The sequence below is a fragment of the Rattus rattus genome, chromosome 1 (assembly GCF_011064425.1).
Source record: "Rattus rattus isolate New Zealand chromosome 1, Rrattus_CSIRO_v1, whole genome shotgun sequence".
In the NCBI taxonomy this organism is placed as follows: Eukaryota; Metazoa; Chordata; class Mammalia; order Rodentia; family Muridae; genus Rattus; species Rattus rattus.
The window spans coordinates 173,909,145-173,929,880 of NC_046154.1; the positions used below are offsets into that span (position 1 = coordinate 173,909,145).

Below are 20,736 nucleotides of genomic sequence, written 5' to 3' on the forward strand. Positions count from 1 at the left end.
CCATTTTATATTTGAAGAAAATAATTGTTCTCTGACTTATTTTCTGAATAAAGTCCTTTTTTAATAAAGTAAACATGCATAGAAAACATAAACCTGAAGTTTATCCTGTAAGTTCAGAAACACTCATTTTATTTATTGTCAGTAGAAATGTTTCTAAGCTTTTAGTTTTTCCTCTCTGGTAAGAGTACTTTGAGTATCACTTTGAGGAAATTTATGGCAATTTACTGACTTAATTGAGTGGTAAGGTCAGAAGCCTCTTTGCCTGTACTTCAGAAGGCTCCAGGACAGTTGAGAATTTGTCTGTCCCTTCCTTTGGTTTAAAAAAAAAAATATCTCCATTGATTGTGGATTTTCCACTGTTTTATGTTCATTTCTCTTGCGTGCACATACACAGGTGTGAGGCCTGTGTACCACGCACATGTGCAGCAGTCAGAACAGCTACTGAGACTTGGTGCTTGCCTTCCACCATGTGGGGCCTGGGGATCCAAGTGAGATTGTCAGGCTTGGTAGCAAGCACCTTATCCACTCTGTGGGCATTGTAAGCCTTCGTGTCTACTTTCTAAAATACTCTTGCATAGCTAGAAAGTCTAAAAAATGTTAGAATTATGTCAGCATTCCTACATTAAGGTATGCAGGTACTTTCTCTCCTAGAGGAAATGAATTTGAGTTCTACAGGTCCATGTAAGAAAACTTACTTCAGAACATGTTAGTGTTGTTTAAGTTTTGAATAATTAATTTTTGTGTTTGCTGGCACAGGCATTTTAGATAATGCTTATTTTTAATATTATATGAAAGATTATGAATATATTTTAAAATCTTTTGTCTTGAAAGGCTGAAAAGCAGTCAGCTAAACTACAGGCTGAACGCCTAGAAAAAGAGCTACAATCAAGCAACGAACAAAACACCTGTTTAATTAGTAAATTGCATAAAGCTGACCGAGAAATAAGCACGCTGACCAGTCAGGTGAGTTGCTGTCCTTTGCTTCATCAGGAGAGCTTGCAACTGCACAGGGATAAAGAAATTTGGTGTTCAAATAATCTCTGTGTTGAAACCTTTTTGACCTGTCATTTTATCTTTTAACTGGGATGATTTCCAGCTGGTTTCTGTGTTTTCTACACATGCAGAGCACCTTCAGGTCTTCCTCAGCCATCGGCATCAGGCTTCCTTCCTATCGCCTCACTGCTCCCTCACTGACGTTCTTAGAAAGAGCTCACTCTCCCTGGGGACTCTGCTTTCCATGAGCTTCCCCCACATAGTTACATACCTTGCTTCCTCCCTTTCTGTAGTGGGAACCTAAAAGAGGCCTGACTCCCCTGTCTTCAAATAGTAAAATAGTATTTCCTCTCCTCTATAAGTAAAATAGTATTTCCTCTCTTCCCCCTTCTCCTATCAATATACATACATATATATATATATATATATTTATTATTTATTTTGTATGTGTGCCTGCGTCTATGTGTTGCTTTGCATGTGTGTCTGGTTCTCAAGGAAGCCAGAAGAGGGCCTAAGACCCCCTTGACTAGAATTACAGATAGCTGTTTACCGCTGTATAGGTTCTGAATTTTTGCACAAACATCAAGTGGTCTTGACCACTGAGACATTTCCCTAGCCCCTGTTTGTTTTTGTTCTTTTTAAAGTCTCTCCTTACCAGTTTGTCCTGTAACTGAATGTCAGCTCCATGATAGCAAACATTGCTTTTCACTACAGAACTTTTAGCCTCTGGGAAAGCACACTCACATAGTAGATTCTTGTTAATATTTGTCCAGTAATTTTAACACCGTGATTTGCTTATAAAATCCTTATCCTTAAAAATGTAACTTGACTGTTAGGTCATCTTTATGTCATAACGTTTTTTTCTCAAATGAGGAAAGTATTTTATGGAAGAACGCTTTGTAGTCAGGCAGACTGAATGTAAGGTTTTTTTGTTTAATTAGCTCTGACTTTGGTATTTCTTCTTTGAAACTTTGGTATGTACTTCCATAAACATATATGTAGAATTGTGGAAAAATTAAATGAGGTATTATATACAAAGTACATGTCATAAATTCTAACAAATATTCCCTAACACACTGTTGTTTTCAGCTGTGGACCTTCGTAAGATCTTGAAAATAAGATTGGTTTCCAAATCAGGGCAGTCATTTTATGTTCGTCAGAGGGGTTACGTAAAATCACAGTTAAAAATCTAGGATGGCTCACAGGTTAAAAAAAAAAAACCCACTTATTCACTGTGGCCTAGTAGAAATGTATGTGCTTTAACTAAAGACACTGTCTAGCCATTATATATTTGTTGGCCAAGAATTTCTTGAGATGGCTTGTGTGCGGTGTATAGACTATGAGAAGAGACAAGGTCACCACAGCCTAAGTGTTATGGTTCCACTGGAAAGGTATTTCTTACTGTGAAGTTAGACTACAGTCTATTGTCCTTTTTCCCTTTTAAATGGATTAATTTTGTTATTTGACAATTTTATATATGTGAGTATTCTGTCCCTCTACCCTCATTTATCTTCCTCTCATCTCTACCCCACCCCCTATCTCTGCCAGTCCCTTTCTTGGAATCTTGACTTTGGATTTTGTTTTGTGACCCATTTAGTTTAACCAGGGTCATCTGTGGGACACATGGATTGGAATTGTCCACTGGAGCCTGGTAGAGTCATCAGTGGGTATATAATTGGAGGCAAGAACTTCCTTCCTTTAGAATTCTTTCCACCCTCCTGTTGATAGGTGTTTTGTATAGGTGTTCATACTCTTTGTTTTCACTGTAGCCATGTAACAATCCCTTTATCTTAGTCTTTTTCTTGTCATCCTGGAACTCACAGTGTAGACCAGACTGGCCCTAAACTCACAGAGGTCTACCTGCCTCTGCCTCCCCAGTATAGGGATTAAAGGTGTGCACCACTGCACCCAGCTGCAAATAAAATTTTCAAAAATAATTAATATTTTTCTTCTCTTCTTCTCCCCACCTCCCTTTTTGTGGAATTAGTAGTGGAAGTTATGCTTCTGTGTGTGCTGGCCAAGCACTCTACCAATGAATTACATTCCCAACCATAGTTATTAAGGTATTTAATTTTAGATACTATTAGTTTATAGGTTTAAATTTAGCTTATGTTTAGAAATTATGCCGTTCTGGACTAGGTAATGAAATACAAAGGAGAGATCATGGGCTTTGAACATATTTTGAATCCTAACTCATTTAGTGTAGCCTTAAATAAGAAAATAAAGAATATAAAGAAAATGTGTGTGTGTGTGTGTGTGTGTGTGTGTGTGTGTGTGTATAATTTTGTGACTGATCAGTAACTGTGTAACCTGAGGCATGCTATTTCATGTCTTTAACATTCTGTTTATTTCATTGGGATCCAATTTCCTAAGTGCAACAAACACCTTTTCCGTTGATCACTAACAATTCTTCCAACTTTCTATAGTATAAACCCCACTAGAAATCAGTTAGTGATGTGGCTTTCTACCTGACTTGTGTCAGCAGATAGAAATTAAATGTCTACATGATAAGAATTTAGCAAAATTTTAACAGCACCTCCCCCTCCAACTAAACATATAAAACACAAAGTAGTAAATTCAGGATATAGGGAATTCTCAAGTTTTTCTTCAAGTCCTTTATAGATTGTTTTCAGTTTTGTTCAACAGGATTGAGTATTCAGTATTTACAGTACATTGTTTAAACCTGAGTGGTCTGCCTGGGTTCCTGATGACTGGAACTGTAAATGTAGCAGTGGGACATTGGATGTGCTGGGCTTCATTGGTGGCTTCTATGTCTTGGGGTAAGAGAGGGATTGAGGGGATGTTGCACCACAATGTTTTCCAATCCTCTGGCTCTCCTGTGTGCTGACCCTTTCTCTGTGTTCTGCACATATACACTTCATTATTGTTCTTTCTTTGTCAGGTTAGAGAATAAATAGTCTTATTCCACTGAGGGAAAACAGCAGTTCGGTATTGTTCCTCTATGCCTGTTTATTAGCACTCTGCTGAGAATTGCCCATGTTTTTTAAGGCACACTTGAAGTAGTTTGCATATAAATGGAGTATTCAGTATGTCCCTCAACTTTAGACAAAGCAAGTTTCATCTGAAATTTTTTATGTAAAAGGATTGCAAGAAGGATAGTTTTTAAAATATTTCTAACATGTGTGTCACAGTTTTCTTTGCAACTTGAAATTTTCATCAACATTTTGCAGTCCTAGCAAATGGCTGTTTGCAGTGCAGAGGAACACCTGGGGTGTGTTTAACTACGTTATTTAAATTTGTAAATGTGAGCTTTAGAACAAAGCTGTGCCAGTACCAGTGGCTCAGATGAAAGGTCTTATCATAATTGGCCTGAAAATGATGTCCTTAATGATATTTCTATCCAGTGAAGAACAGTAAGTTACTTCATGAGGTTTTCAGTCTTTAGAAATCTAAGTTACAGAAAACATTCCTCAGAACTATGATTCATCTCTTTAAGGAAGTTACACCATCTCATAATGTAGAGAAAGCCAGAATGTAAGTATCATCTCTGTGGAGTTTATAGCCAGAGCTTCTGGTGTAACAGTTTAAAAATGTGTATTGTCTCTCGTAATATATTGTTTTTTCAGCTCTTTGTTTTGTTTTAAAGTTTTTGAGTTTTACATGTATGAGTGTTTTGTCTGTCTGTCTGTCTGTCTGTCTGTATGTATGTATGTATGTATGTGTGCCATGTTTGTGCCTTGTGCCCATGGAGGTCAGAAAGAGGCTATTGGATTCCACCAGATGTGGAGTTAACAGCTGTGAAATGCCATGTGGGTTCTCTGGAAAAGCAGCAGACACCAGCCCCCTCTCAGTTTATAGATTTTGAGCATTTATTAAATACCTAATACCACCATTTAAAGTTCTGTTTTAGTCTTGGGTAGCTGAATGTTTCCTTCTGTAATGTCAAAAGCATAATGCAAAGCACAGTATAAAGGCCAGCCTCTGGCAGAGTCTGTTAAGACAGTGGCTTAGCTTGGTGGAAGGCTGACGAGGCCATGGAGCTCTGGAAGTTTAGGTTTCTAAGGTGTTTGGGATCCTGAGCACAGGGTATGATGGTCACGGCTCTACAGATATTTGATCTGTTCATTTTTGTGCATGCCGGAGTGGAGGGCAAAGGTCGTGATTGGGTATCTTCTGCAGCTGTTTGCCACCTTATTTTCTGAGACACGCTTCCTAGCCACAGCTGATTTGGCGATCGGTCTGTCTCTACCTCCTCAGCTCCGGGATTGCTGGCATGCCACGTGATTTTTAACATAGGCCTGGGGATCCACACGCAGGTCTTAAGCTCGTAAGGCAGACAGTTTACTCATTAAGCTAACTTCATCACCCACCTTCATGTTTTTAATATACTTTATAGTATCTTTATATTTTAGAAATAAAACACATTTTGAAAAGTTAACAATTACTGGCTCTAAGTAAATCCATTATTTTAAGAACATAGAAATATGGCTCCAAGGAAAAACTTAAGACCTATAAATTTATAAAAAAAGAAAATAATATAAGTAAACCTGGTACCTGCCCGTGTGTGTGTGTGTGTGTGTGTGTGTGTGTGTGTGTGTGTGTGTCTGAATGTTATATGTACATCTTTCTCATGAATGTACACATGTGTAGAACCCAGAGGTTGATGTTAAGGTGTCTTTATTAGTTAAGGAAGTTATACCATCTTATAATTTAGAAAAAGCCAGAATGTAAGTATCATCTCTGGAGTTTGTAGCCAGAGCTTCTGGTGTAACACAGTTTAAAAACTGTATTGTTTTCCTTGAACATTATTTTCTCAGTTTTTTGATTTGTTTCAGCACATTTGATTTTTCTTGTTTTGTATACATGAATGTTTTCTCTGCATGTATATGTGATGTGTGACATATTTTTGCCTTGTGCCTGTGAGGATCAGAAAGAGGATATTGTCTATCATATTTTATAATTAACTTTCTAAAGAATTAAAAATTTAAAAGTTTATGTCTCTGCGTATGGAGGTTTTGCTTGCTTTTTTTTTTTTTTTTTTTTGTTTTGTTTTGTTTTTTTTGGTTCTTTTTTTTTCGGAGCTGGGGACCGAACCCAGGGCCTTGTGCTTGCTAGGCAAGCGCTCTACCACTGAGCTAAATCCCCAACCCTGGAGGTTTTGCTTGCATGTATGTCTCTGTACATCATGTGTGCCTGATGCCCACAGATGCTCAGAGGCAGCTTATAACTGCCACCGCGGTCTGGGAACCGAGCCTGGGTCTTTAGAGCTGCAGCCCATGCTCTTAACTACTGAGCAACCCCTCCAGTGTCCTTCGTGTAATTATCTGAGACAGTCTTTCACTGATCCTGAAGATAGATTGGCCAGGCAGCTAGCCAGCTTCAGGGATCTGTCTGACTCTGCCTCCTAACACTGGATTCCAGCTGCACCCTGCCGTGCTAGCTTTTCACGGGGTGCTGTGCTGCAAGCGCCTTGCTGACTGCCCCAGCCTTCCAGCCTAATTTTAGTGAAACTAGGTTGTTATGTCGTTTTTCTTTAGGTTACCATGAACCTAATCGATATTCTATAAAATTTATTTGTTATCTCATTAAAAGCAATTACAGTGTGGTTTAGTGAACTTTTGTGTCACTCTCAATGTTTTGCAATTAGTGTATATTATATGTCACTGTAATTATTTTTTTATTAACTTGAGTACACTGTAATTATTTTAATATTATATTTTCTCAACATTTTAATGTCCTTGTCAGTTGTCCTTAAAATTATGGCATAGTAAAAAATTTTAAGTATTAGAGAGACGCCAGCTACAGGTTGCTATTCTCTATCATTTAGTACTATGTAAACTGATTTGGAAGGATCTCTATTGGGATTAGGACTGTAAAGAGTAAAGCACATGCTTTCTTGAGATGCATATTTTGCATGAAACATTCCTTGCAAAGTTTTCAGTACCGTTTGCAGACAAAACTTCTACTATTAAAACCTCGTGTCTGTGGATGATCCTTTTCGGCTCTTGGACCCTTACCGATGTGTGTTTGCCTCTCATCTTTGTTTGTTGTGGGGCTTTCATAGCTTATCCTTTCCTACTGCCCCACATTATGCTTTACCTGTGTACGTCGTAGTTTTATTCGCCGATTCTGCAGTCTTAAACTTTGCTATACATCTGTTGGTTAAAGCCTTCTTACTGCCTTTGCACATAATTTTAAAAGTTTTTGGAAATGTTAATAGTGTGAATGATTGGAAAGACAAAACTTTATTTGCTACTATATTCCCGGCTCCTAGAATTGTATCTTACACATTATGGGTATTTAGTAAATATTTGTTGGATGAAGGAATACTACTTATAAACTAGAATTATTTGCTAGGACTATTTAGACTAAAAATGATATGTGATGGATTAGTTTTATCAAAGGTATTGAAAATAGTTCACATTTGTCTGGGGCATTAGAGGAAGTAGACTTTGTTTATGTGCTTTGCTCTCCACCTTCCCTTCTACCTCACTTGTACACACACACGCAGACACACTTAGTCTCCAAGTTCAGCCTGTCCTTCTGAGGTCTCTTTCATTAATTCTTTTGCTGTGAGCTGATTTCTTTGCTTTTATTTCTTAACCTAACTCATTTCAAAATTAGCTTTACAAAGTTAATTATTCTACCCTAAATAGCTAAGCAGCTATTTTGAGCGGTGTGCTGGATAGCTTTTTGTCAACTTGACACAAGCTAAAGTCATCTGAGAGGAGGAAACCTCAATTAAGAAAATATCTTCATAAGATCAGGCTACAGGCAAGCCTGTAGGGCATTTTCTTAATTGTTTATGGAGGAGGGCCCAGTGTTTTTGAGGACGCCATCTCTGGGCTGGTGGTCCTCCGTTCTTGGAGAAAGCAGGCTGAACAAGCCGTAAGGAGCAAGCCAGTGAGCAGCACCCTCCATGGGTCTTCATCAGCTCCTGCCTCCAGGTCCTGCCCTATGTGAGAGTCTGTCCTGACTTCTTGGTGATGGCCCGTGACAGGGAAGTGTGAGAAATTGCCTCTGTTCTCCTTGGTCATCAGTTCATCGTAGCTATGGTAACTTGGAAACAGTGACTTTACTCCCTGACAGATTTTAAGCCTTCCTATGCTTTAACAATAAAGGGATAGCTCATTGTTTGAAGAGCAGACTATGTGATGTCATTCCTAATTAAGATTTTAGATGCAGTTCCTACCACCTGGAATGCCTTTGCCCCTTTCCCCACCTTTTTGTTGTTTTCTGAAATTAGATTCAGTCAGGTAGCCTTGAGGATCTGAACTTACAGAGATCTGCCTGCCTCTGCCTTCTGAGTAGTCGGTAGAGGAGTGTGCCACTGTGCCCAGCCCTTTTTCCTTTTTAAAAGGACAATTTCAGTACTTTCCTGTGAAATGTTCTGAATTGTCAGTAGATATTAGATATGTACAGTTAAAATGTTTAAGGCAAGGTTAAGCCCTGGTAAAGGATAACTTTTGTTTGGTGTCTGTTGGACTCGTGCCGTCCTGGGCCCTGGGATACTACTTGTTGCAGGTTCTGACACCCTTTGCTTCCAGATTATTCTCATCTCTGCCTGTACTTTTAGGTATGAACTGAGTGACAAGAACAGGACCCAATAAATAGTAATTGCAGTTTCTAATGACCAACAGGTGAAAGAGCTTAAACATGCAAACAAGCTCGAAATAACTGACGTCAAACTGGAGGCTGCAAGAGCGAAGAGTGAGCTAGAGCGAGAGAGGAATAAGATCCAAAGTGAACTGGATGGTAATCTATAATCTCCCATGTCTTTCTCTGTTATTTTCAGGTCTAAATTCCAATTATTAAAGTAGAACAGCCTGAGTTCTTTTCCATATCCTCTGTCTTAATAAAATTTTAATCGTAGAGTATTAGGGACTATTTTTATTATGTTGAATGATTTGTACATTCTGTGATTTTTCTTTAATGAACTGACTTATGTTTATATAATAATTCTTGGTTACTGTGTGAATGAAAGAGACATTGGAAATGTGAGCTTGTCCTTCATGTGTTTATAATTTTAAATGTTCTTAGTCATCTGTGGTTAAGCTAAAGCATGTGAGGAGCTGAGTCAGTCACAGTTTTGTTTGATTTGTTATAAATCCTAGGTTAGTTACAGAGTCCTTGTTCAAGGTGGGCTCAGTTTTAGTCCATTTTTAGTCTTGCAATGGCTCATCAAAGTTTCTCAGAGGTTGTGTCTTTCTTAAATACTTTCAAAATCTACCCTCCAGTTGTACTGTGCTTGAGTTGACCTCTGTTGTTTCCTGTAGAGTTGATTTTTATTAATGATTATTTTGATTATTTCTATGTTCTATGTATTATTAGAGTTGAGAGTAATTTTTAAGTGTGAGAGCTTGGGATCTATTGCTATATTGTGTTTTTAAAGGTTACATATACATTTTCTGTAGTTATTTCTGAAATATTTATACTAAGATTTGAGAATTCTTTCAATAAGCTTGAAAGTGTGATTATTTTTATTTTTGTTAGTAATGTAGCATATGTTCTAGAATCCTAGGTTTTTTGAAAGACTCGGTTTGATCAAATTTACCATTACCATCTAGTTTATGATCGTATCCTGGGGCTGTAGCTCCAGAACCCCTGTAGCAAGTCACGTGAGTAACCCTGTTTGGGCATTCATCTCAGCTGATCTCTGTCCCCCAAAAGTCAAAGAAACAAGGGTGTATAAACTATTTGAAAGATTTGTGTATATTTGCTTGAAAAGTGACAATAACATTATGTCCAAGTTTTACTTTGTTTCTCAGTTACTTTGGTAAAGTACTGATGCACTGATGTTCTGTAAGGACCTCAGAATGTGTCCACAAGTCACGGTTGGGGAAGGACACTCACAACCTGTCCTTTTCCTGGGGTCAATTGTAAACTTCATGTTAATGTTGAATACAGTTTCTTTTTCTTTTAAAAATACACTAGGACTGCAGTCAGACAATGAAATTCTCAAGTCGACTGTTGAACACCACAAAGTGCTCTTGGTGGAAAAAGATCGTGAATTAATACGTAAAGTACAAGCTGCCAAGGAAGAAGGTTACCAGAAACTTGTGGTCTTGCAAGATGAAAAGTAAGCACTTAGTCCCATAGTTTGTGTTAAACTTCTTTGCAAAAACATTGTATTCTCAGATCATCTTTATTGTAGTTCTGCTAACGTAATTATCATCTGTTGTTTTAGGCTAGAACTTGAGAACAGATTATCAGACTTAGAGAAAATGAAAGTGGAGCATGATGTCTGGAGGCAGTCGGAAAAGGATCAGTGTGAAGAGAAGCTGCGGGCCTCCCAGGCGGCAGAGGAGGCAGCCCGGAGGGAACTGCAGAGCATTAGGTGACCTTCTTATTTTAAGATGGTTTGGGGACACAGTGGTGTAAACTGTTATAATCAAGACAAAGAAGTTAGCATTTCAAATCAGACAATAAATCAAACCTATTTTACTTCATTTTGATTCGTTAGTCCACTCTAAAATGATTTTTCACTCTTTAGTAAGTGATCTTCACCTGCCTTCGCTGTGCCTTGAGACTAACCATTCTCAGTAGACGTTTTTCTGCTACCTTTAGCATCCTTCCTCATTCCTGCCTCTGCAGTTCTACTTGTGTTTCTCAGTTGAAATTTCCTCATGTATTTTCCTCATCTCTTGCTCATTCATTATTTGGGATTCTGAGTACCTTCCATTTTGTAAATTCTAGTAGATTCTTATTTTCTTCTGTGAAGTGCACTGTGCTTTTACACGCAAACTATCTCAGATTTGAAGCTCCTGCCACTTACTGAGGCTTTTCCTATTTTGTTTTTAATTAATTATTTTATTTTATTTATATATCCCAAAAATGGTCCCTACATACCCACCCCCAATTTACTTGTCTGCTTCTCTTCAGAGAAGGGCCGGCTTCTGGATATCAACCAGCCATGATAAATCAAGGTACCTCCTCTTCTTTCCAGTCAGGGGAAAGGTCCCAAAGGCAGGCAACAGAGTCAGAGTCAGCCCCTTCTCCCACTGCTAGGAGTCCCACAAGAAGATCAAACTACACAACTGTAGCATGTGGAGGGCCTAGGTCAGTGCCATGCAGGCTCCCTGGTTGGCAATTCAGTCTCTGAGTGCCTGTGTGCTCAGGCTGCTGGTTGATATTGCGGAATTTCTTATGGTGTCTTGACCCTTCTGGTTCCTACAATCCTTTCTCCCTGTCTTCCCAAGCTTCACCTCATGTTTGACTTTGGATCTCTTCTGCATCTGGATTTCCCTATGTTCTAGCATCATAGAAATCATAGCATCAGGACCGCAGTTCTCCACGATCCTAGTGCTTTGACATTTTAATACAGTTCCTCATGTTGTGGTGATCCCCAACCATAAGATTATTTTCACTGCTACTTCCTAACTGTAATCTTGCTACTGTTGTGAATTGTAATATTAAGTATCTGTGTTTTCTGATGGTTTTAGGCCAGCCCTGTGAAAGTGACATTCAGTCCCAAAGGGACTGTGACCCACAGGATGAAGACCACTGAGCTAGACTTTGCTTTGGCCTTCCTTGCTCTGGGTCTGTAATTAGCGAGCTCTCTAAGGTGCTTTGGTTTTTTGTTTTGTTTTGTTTTTGTTTTTTTTTCTTGGAGAGTAATAGAGGAGTGGTATAGAAACAAAATCTCAGTCTGGGATTATCTGTTAGAACTAGGAATGACTTGCATTTAGTTCCTTTCAGGGAGGCGCCCGTTCTTTCTGTGTTGAAAATAGAACATTGAAATCCCTGTTGTTTTGTAACAGATTCTCCCCTTAATTCTGTGAGATCTCATACATATGGGTGGCCACAGTCTGACATTGAGGTATCTCCTTATGTTGTTGTCTACCGTATTTTTTTTAAGGTGAAGGCCTTATTGAACTTGGAGCTAGGTGTTCAAGCTAAGCAGTCTGGCCATTGAACTCCAGGATGCTCCTGTCTCTGCCTCCCAGCACTGCAACTGCAGAAGTGTGTTGCTATATAGTCTGCTTTCTGCATGTTTTCTAGAAATAGAAACTCAGGTCCTCATGCTGGTGCAGCAGACACTTTACCCCCTCAGCCGTCTCCTCAGACCAGCTGTCTGTATTTTGAAGGTCCATTTCACATCAAAATGTTTTTAATTGTTACATTTCTAGCATATTGGACCTTTCACTTTATAATGTCCTTCATGTCTACTCTAAGCTTATGGTTTAGTCTGTTTTGTTCATTGTTGGTAAATTGCCTGGTTATTGTCTGTATGGGGTTAATTTTCCCATGCTTTCTTTTTTCTTTTTTCTTTCAGTTCCTTGGTACCTCGGGTTTACAGTGAATGCCTCGTAGGCAGATTTGGGCAAACCTTACTGTTTTCTATTCTATGAATGCCTGTCTTTTGATTGGCACCTTTAATGTGTTTCCATTTATAAAGTAATTACTGATCAGAGAAAGACTTTGATTATCTTGTGATTTTTCTGTCTTTAAATTTCATTTTCCCCCTTGTTCTTTTCAAATACTGTCCTCTTTGTGTTAGTTTTTTTCCTTTTTAAAAAAAATCAGCTAATTGCAAAATTGCAAAGTCATAAACAAACTGTTCCTTTTCATTTTTGTCCACACCCCTTTTTGTTGTTCATGCCAAAAATTATAATCTGTGCACTATATAACTCCAAACTGAGTTTTCCCCAGTGAATCAATTTCTTAGGTTAACTAGAAGAAATTGTAGCCAATGTTACCAACTACCAGATTTTAAAACTAATTTTAAAGTATTAGTCTCTTAAACCATTAGTAACTGTACTTACAAATACTGTTACAATAGTAGTTTGTATAATTGTGTATATATCTATTGTTACTGCTGCTTTTATTTTTTTTTTTTTTTGCGTGCATATTAGTTACTAGCTAATTTATGCTTCATTTACCTAGTTAACAACCCTGGAAGGTTTCTTTTGCTTAGATCTTATGGCAACAAACTCTCTCATCTTTATTTGGAATTTTTCTCATTTTTGTAAATTTTAAAATGAACTTTATTATAAAATAAACACTTTAAAAGAATGGTTTTGTTGGATATAGGATTTTTAGTTGAACTTTTTAATTTTTAAAGTACATTAAATATATCCATTCACTGGTTTCTGGCCTCTTGAAGTTTCTTATTCTTAAGGTTTGTTTTTATTTTATGTTTTTATCTGCATATGTATCTGTACATGTGTGCCTGGTACCTGTGAAGGTCAGAAGGTTTTGGATCCCATAAAACTGGAGTTACAGATGGTTATAAGCCAAAATGTAGGTGCTGGGAATTGATGCTGGGCCTCCTGGAACTGTAGCTAACTAATGTTCTTAACTACTGAGCTCTCTCTTCCAGCCCTGTGTGAACTCTTCTCTTTTCTGTGTATCCTTTGACCTCATGATCCACTTGCCTGAGCTTCCTGAGTACCAGGATTATAGGGGTCCTCACAAACCCTAGCTCCACAGCTATCTATGTGTGTATGTCCAGGGCTTTACTATCTATCTCCCAAAAGTAAATTATCATACAGAAGTAAAATAATAACTTGAAAAAGAATAGGCACTGGTTCTGAAAATTCCTGGAAGTGATTTCAACCAAAAAAGGAACAACAGTAACTACCTATTTTTTTGCCCCTTTTGGTTCAGAAGCAACAGTCAGTAATCAAGGTGCAGATCCCATGTTTGGGGGACAGATTACATTTACCCACTCTGGTTCCTGCACTGTGTACACAGTCCCGCTTGGTCATGTACAGAGCAACCTGCAGCGAAACCTTGGCTGTTACTGTTGGAAGAGGTGCAGTACAATTAAATTAACTTATGAACGATCGGAATCTTCCTCTGCAAATTGCAAATTTTAAGAAGGCTCTAGATTTTCAAATTAGTGGACTGATTCTGTCAGTACAGTTGCTGGCCAAGTAAGGAGACATTATTGGTTTTTCCTACTCCATGGCGTCCTTGCAGCTGCATTAATTTAGCTTTGCGAGAACTGACTTTGTAGTGTCGCATCTGAGAACAGAATCTTTCTGCCCCTTCTTAAAAGCATGTGCACCTTTAGTGACTAAGCCATCTTGATGGTTCACTTGTGAGCTCTTTTTCTCCCCTTCTCTCTGAAAGTTAATTTTTTTCTAAGAATTTAATCCTTGTTGTAAGTATTTTCCATTGTTTTTGTCTTCTAGCTGCTAATATTTACATACAATAAATTTTATAGGTTAATTTTATATTCTGTCAGTATACTAAATAGTTTGAGTTAATTTTACTCTCAGTTACTTCATTTAGAAGTTGAGATGATTTTAGTTCTTTACCAATTTTTAGACTCCCAGTTGTTTTATCTAGTTGCACTGGCAGTTATCAATGTAACATTGGGTAGGAGTGTAGATGGTAGGCACCCTTGCTTCAGTGCCAGGCTGAGGGGAGTTTCTTCATTGACTAAGAAATTAGCTTTAGGGCAGGAGAGACAGCATGACAGTTGGACATGTCATTCTTGCAAAGGACCCAGGTTCAATTACAGATGGTTCATAGGGATCTATTTCAAGGGATCCACTGACCTCTCCTGACTTTCTTGGGCACCAAGCACACATGTGTTACCTGTACATATATCGAGGCAAAAATGTTATGTCTAAGACTTTAATACTATTAAAGGAATACTTTTTAAAATGTTTAATTATTCACTGGTACAGTAGAAATAGTTGACTTAATTGACCTTAATCCTATGCCTTAAGAGAGATTAAAAAAATTTTTTTGACTAACAAAGAATTTTCTTCTTGGTTCTCTTTTACTATTTTATCATTAATTTTGTTTTTCACATCATTGTGATCAGAGAATATTTCTACTTTATGCAACACATTAATTTTCATTTGTGCTGTCACATGTCAAGGCCAGTACTAGGTTCAGAGACATTCACTTTGTGTGTGCGTGCGTGCGTGTGTGTGTACACACATGCCTCAGCTTAGAAGAGGGTGTTAACATATGCTGGAACTGGAGTTACAGGTGACTGTGAGCCACCATATGGCTGCTGGGAATTGAAAGTGGGTCCTTTGCAAGAGCCACAAATGTTCTTAACCACGTAGCTATCCGTCCAGCTCCAGCAATTACCTTTGTAGGCAGTTTCTGCCATTTGTCTTAACCTCGAGGTGATTGTGTCACAATTTGCACAAAATGGTCAGCACATTTGTCTCTTGCCCAACTGTACAGTCAGTTGTCGTGGGTCTGCCAGCCATGTACAGTCAGTTGTCGTGGGTCTGCCAACCATGTACAGTCAGTTGTCGTGGGTCTGCCAGCCATGTACAGTCAGTTGTCGTGGGTCTGCCAACCATGTACAGTCAGTTGTTGTGGGTCTGCCAGCCATGTACAGTCAGTTGTCGTGGGTCTGCCAGCCATGTACAGCCATGTACAGTCAGTTGTTGTGGGTCTGCCAGCCATGTACAGTCAGTTGTCGTGGGTCTGCCAACCATGACAGTCAGTTGTCGTGGGTCCATGCTAACCACGTGTGGAGGTCGGTGAGTGCAGTTGCTCTTCCATGTGGGCTGCAGAGCAATCGACCCCTCTTTGCTGACAATGCATTTATCAGTATCACCCAGCCTCATGCCCACCCGGGCTGCCCTGGCTCTGTGTGAGAGCACGTCACACTGTGTACTGCCAGCCTGGGGACAAGCCAAGATTTGAAATTCGAGGTACAGTTTCTACTGAATACATACTACCTTCACGTCATCGTAAAGTTGAAAACCTAAAGCTAATCTATTGCAAGTCAGGTAAGACTTGACACATTTATGTTAGGAAATTTAGATTTTCTTTGTACTTGTTATTTGTTCATTTGATCTCTATGAAATAGTCAGTATTAATGTCTGACTACTAGGATGGTCTCTGCTATGACTTTTTGTAGTTCTGCTCCATAAAGATGGCCGCTGTGCTATTTGGACTATACTTACAAGTTATATTCTGTTGATTTATTACAAAATACACCTTTTTTGTGCTTCACTTATATTTTACTGATGTTATTACTATGCATGTTTTATACATGTTGTCTGGTGCATTTTTGTCAACTTTCTAAATTTTCTGCATTATTTTCTTTTTGTAAAATACAGTTTCTATACAACATGTAGTTATATAGTCTAGCCTCTGGGGTTTTCTTTTTTCTTTTCTTTTCTTTTCTTTTTTTTTTTTTTTGGTTTTGTTTTTTGTCTTGTTTTTTTGAGACGGGGTTTTTCTGTGTAACCCTGGCTGTCCTGGAATGCTCTCTATGCACCAGGCTGGACTCCAAGTCATAGACATCCACCTGCCTCTGCCTGCTGAGGTGGCTGATTCTACAATCATAAATCTGTGATGGACTTAAGTGCCAGTCTTGCTCATCTTTTGCGTTTAGGTTCGTCTGTTACCTAACTGTTCAAGACAGTGTCTCTGAGACTTCTGATCTCTACCCTCCCAGGGACAAACCCGTGTGTTTGACTGTGTCGTGGTCTCAGGCCATTTAGAATGCTTTCTGTTTGAATGCACATCTACTCCTCTGGCTTTCAGCTTCCATAGCCACAGTGATAAAATGTTTACATCTTGTTGTTACCACAATAGTGTACTTGACCCATAGTTCTTGTTTTATTTTATTTGGCAACATTTAATGAAATACAAATCAGTTTTTATCTTTAACTTGTCAATAACATAAATTATTATTTCACCACTCACTTTTGAGAATTTGTTTTTTATTCTTCTTGACTTTCTCCAGATCATTTATTTATCATGTGTGATTGACCCCAGACATTTTAAAATAAGGACATGTTGAACACATAATATTTGATAGAAGGAGAACTTCTCAAGATTGTACAGTTCTTTCCCTTCGGAATGTTGTATAATTGATGTCATGTCTGATTTACTGATTTATAAATTTAATCACATCTCCTAAGTCTATGTTTATTTTTCACTAAAGTAAATGTTAGTGTAGCTTCTACTCAGTAGCATCTAATGGTAGGTCAGAGACTAAAAAGTGGAAAAAGTGGGTCCTGACAGGAAAAAGTGTAAATAATGTTAAAAAATCCATTATTTAAAAATGACCCTATGGTGAGTAGCTGATCTGCTAGACATCAAGGTGTGCCTTAGAGGTGCCTTGTTATTATGTGCTAGTGTTTTGTTTTCTTGAAGGTGCTTATTCACCACTAATCGGTAATACAGCAAAGAATAATGTTTTGTAAGTTATTTTGTTACGGCTAGGTGATGACTCAGTGGGTAAAGCGTTTGCCACACTAGCATGAGGACCTGAGCTTGGATCCATAGCACCAGGTAAAAACCCCATACAAGCAACTTCATGGTTCAGTGAAAGACCCTACCTCAAAAAATAAGATGGAGAAGCAATTGAAGACATCACAGTGCCAATGCCTGGCCTTCTCGTGTGTTTGCATAGACAAGTGCTTGTGTATGTGTGCTTGACTGTGCACGTATACTCACTTTCTATTTTAGAAGACTGATGTACCATGTATTTATTCAGTTTGTTAAGTTTAGTTACCTGTAAATTTAACCATGTAAAAATTACAGAAGGCTAAGTGTATAGTCAACTTTCCTTAACAGCATCAGTCTTACTCAAATTAAGGAGACTTTGTTTCCACATAACTTGTAGAAAGGATAAGGATTTCACTGTTTTGTTTGTTTTTTTTCTTGGACACAAAAAAATCTACAACTAAACTATGAGCGGATAGAATTTATTTACTTCTTATTATTCTTCCTCCTCTTCCCTTTTTCCTTGTTGGCTTATTTTCTGTTGTTTTCTCTGTCAGGCAAGCACTGTATGTTCAAATGTAGATGTAAAAAGGGCAGTTACTTGCCAGTTCTAGTTTGGAAAATCTAGAAAGTGGTTTGCATGTGGTTCATATGCTCATCTTTGGGCCTCTTGGTGTTTCAAGAGGAATGAGACACTAGCTAAGCCAGGGTATGTGCCCACTTGTCTGCAGTGATAGAGAGGAAATGTGTGTTTTGATATCAGAAGCGAATAGAAGAAATTAAAGCAGTGACTAGTAAAGGAACAGGCTTAGACGTTTAAGAGAATTGTCTGTAGTGATATCTTCTAAAATAATCTGTCTTTTGCCTAACTTAATCTTTTCCAGTTTGACATCATTGCTTTGTTGTTTATTTGGCTTGCCCATAGGTGGATATTGAACCTTTTGAAAATCATTCAATATGCCCTATTTTCCATTTATATTTTGAGAATTATCTGTTGTGTATCGCCTTATCAGGAAGTATGATCAGACTTTTAAACCAGTTCCTTTACAGTCTGGACTGCTGAGTAAGTGACAGGCAAAGGCGTGTGAGAGCATCTGAGAGGTGCAGAGATCCCTGTTGCGTGCTTTGACTGATGTGTATTGGTTGTATCCTGTTGTGTGCTTTGACTGATGTGTGGGTTGTATCATGTTGTATCCTGTTGTGTGCTTTGACTGATGTGTGGGTTGTATCATGTTGTATCCTGTTGTGTGCTTTGACTGATGTGTGGGTTGTATCATGTTGTATCCTGTTGCGTGCTTTGACTGATGTGTGGGTTGTATCATGTTGTATCCTGTTGCGTGCTTTGACTGATGGGTGTTGGTTGTATCATGTTGTATCCTGTTGCGCGCTTTGACTGATGGGTGTTAGTTGTATCATGTTGTATCCTGTTGTGTGCCCTGACTGATGTATTGGTTGTATCATGATTCTCTAGCAATGCTTTGCTTCAGTGGCCTCGTGTCTTTTCCGGATATTTATATTAGTAAACAATGGCCAGTCAGTTTCCAGCACTTGAGAACAGGACACTTGCTTTAGAAAGATGATATTCAGGGCTCTGTCCTCCTGAGGAGGAATCATAGACTGCTTTTCTTGCTTGTCCCACTACCTGCTTTCCCTTGCTAATGGACATATAAACATCATATAAAGGCAAGATCCATTGCCACTGAATATGGTAGTGCTGCTCACACAGAACTATTTAAATCTGAGTTTAAATTAACTAAAATCCCAGTTCCTCGTTTATACTGTCTACATGGCACTCAGTAGCAGCATGAGGCTAGGACTTTTTCCAATTGAAACTTTCAGATAATTTCCATCACCAGTGATCGTCTTATCAGATAGAACTGTTGAACTGTTAAGAGCAGGGCCTCTGTCTTTATTTTTAATGTTTCCATAACAGTTAAAATTAGGCTCAATACTTATGATCACTTAGTAAATATCTGTTGAGAGATCAAATAGCATATCAGCTGCATGACATAGTAACCCTAGATTCGGTCACCAAAGTTGACAGGGATTTGAAACAGTTCCGTCTTCCAGTTCAGCTCTTCTACAGCTGAATTCTCGAGTATAGCTTGGCCCTCCATCCTACTTCCTCTTTCTGCTTCCATGGTTATATGTAAAGTATAATTATAGTTTATCGTTCTCTAACTTATCCTTCACTTCCTAATCTCTTACTACCAGTTTATTAACCTCCTTTCTCTCCCCCTACTCCTCCCTCAGGTTCCCCTCCCCTCCCTGTCTCCCTTGCTCTTCCTTTCCACGCCCTCCCCGGTGCTGGGCATTTAACCTTAGGTCTTGCGCTATCACACTGAGGTACACCCCAGCAAAGCTCTCTTGAACAGCAGTCTGACGTAGCCTCCTTTATTCTACTACCAGAGAATTTTCGCAATTCAACATTTTAAAGTCTCTCACTGAATTCTGAGAGGGCATACAATCTCCAGCCTGCATACAGCCTCCAGCCCCTTGAAGTGGAAATGATTCCTTCTTTTCCCTTCCAACAACAGATAGCCGGGGTGATAGGCAGTGCTATCTCTATTCTTGTTTTCAGATTTCACCGAGTTTGGTTGAAATGGTTTTTCTTTTGGCATTTGTTGCATATCATTTATCCCCAGTTTCCGTTCCCTGTTATAGTCTACTAGGTAATTTTTCAGCAGTCACAGAGTCTCTGGTGTCTTGCTCAAACTGCCCCTGTGTCCCTCTCTTTCCATTAATCATCCGTACTGTTGGACTCTCCATGTTTAGCTATGTAGCTCACTGCATCCTCCTTCATCCATTGTCGAGTCTATTTTATCATCCCATAGGCCTGTCCATTCTTTGTCTTCTCTTAGACCCATTCACTTCCAAGATGTAATCATCTTCCTTTAGTTGTTTTACTCTCACTGAAGACACTGGAAGGTAGCCCTTTCTTCTCTGCCAACTTGCCTTTTGTCCTGGTTAGTTTCCCCCTTCCCCGCCCCTCATCTCAATACAAACTAAAATCATTCCAGAAGAAAGAACCTCAACTGAGAAACTGCCCACACCAGACTGGTCCCTGGGCCAACCTGTGGGGCATTTTCCTGATTAATGATTGATGTGGGTGGGCTCAACTTGTAGAGAGTGGTGCCTCCTGTGGGCGGGTGGTCCTGGGTGCTATTAGAAAGCAGGGTGAGCAAGCTGTGAAGAGTAAGGCAGTGAGCATTGATCCTCCATGGCCTCTGCATTAGTTTCTTGAGTTCTTGCCCTGACTTCCCTGGATAGTGGACTGTATACACTGTAAGCTAAAATAAACTCTTTGGTCCCCAAGTTGGCTTTGTCATGGTGCTTATCACACCAATAGAAAGTAACCCTTAGTTTCCAAGATGAAGAGTGCTCTTAATCGTGTTTGGTTAAGGTCGTGTTTGATTTATACGCTTCACCTACAGTATATATTTAGTTTCTTTGTTTTAGACACTTACATTTCCCTTTACAGCCAATTCAAATTCTGCCTCTCTACATAGCCATCATTAACCCCCTAATAAAAATTAATTTCATTTATTTTGTACTTTCCATTTTATAAGACTCTTTTTGACTTGTGACACATCTTAAATCTTTAAAGCCTATAATAATCAA

The 20,736-nt window shown here is 38.7% G+C and overlaps 1 protein-coding gene across 3 annotated transcripts in view; it reads left to right on the forward strand.

Moving 5' to 3' along the window:
• Cep83 (centrosomal protein 83) overlaps nucleotides 1-20,736 on the forward strand; it is a 110,719-nt gene that overhangs the window by 51,334 nt on the left and 38,649 nt on the right. For all 3 annotated transcript variants that reach the window (XM_032911614.1, XM_032911613.1, XM_032911615.1), the window contains 4 exons: nucleotides 832-963; nucleotides 8,595-8,709; nucleotides 9,889-10,033; nucleotides 10,142-10,291. In XM_032911614.1, the coding sequence (XP_032767505.1) occupies nucleotides 832-963; nucleotides 8,595-8,709; nucleotides 9,889-10,033; nucleotides 10,142-10,291 (542 nt within the window). The remainder of the gene's footprint in view (nucleotides 1-831; nucleotides 964-8,594; nucleotides 8,710-9,888; nucleotides 10,034-10,141; nucleotides 10,292-20,736) is intronic.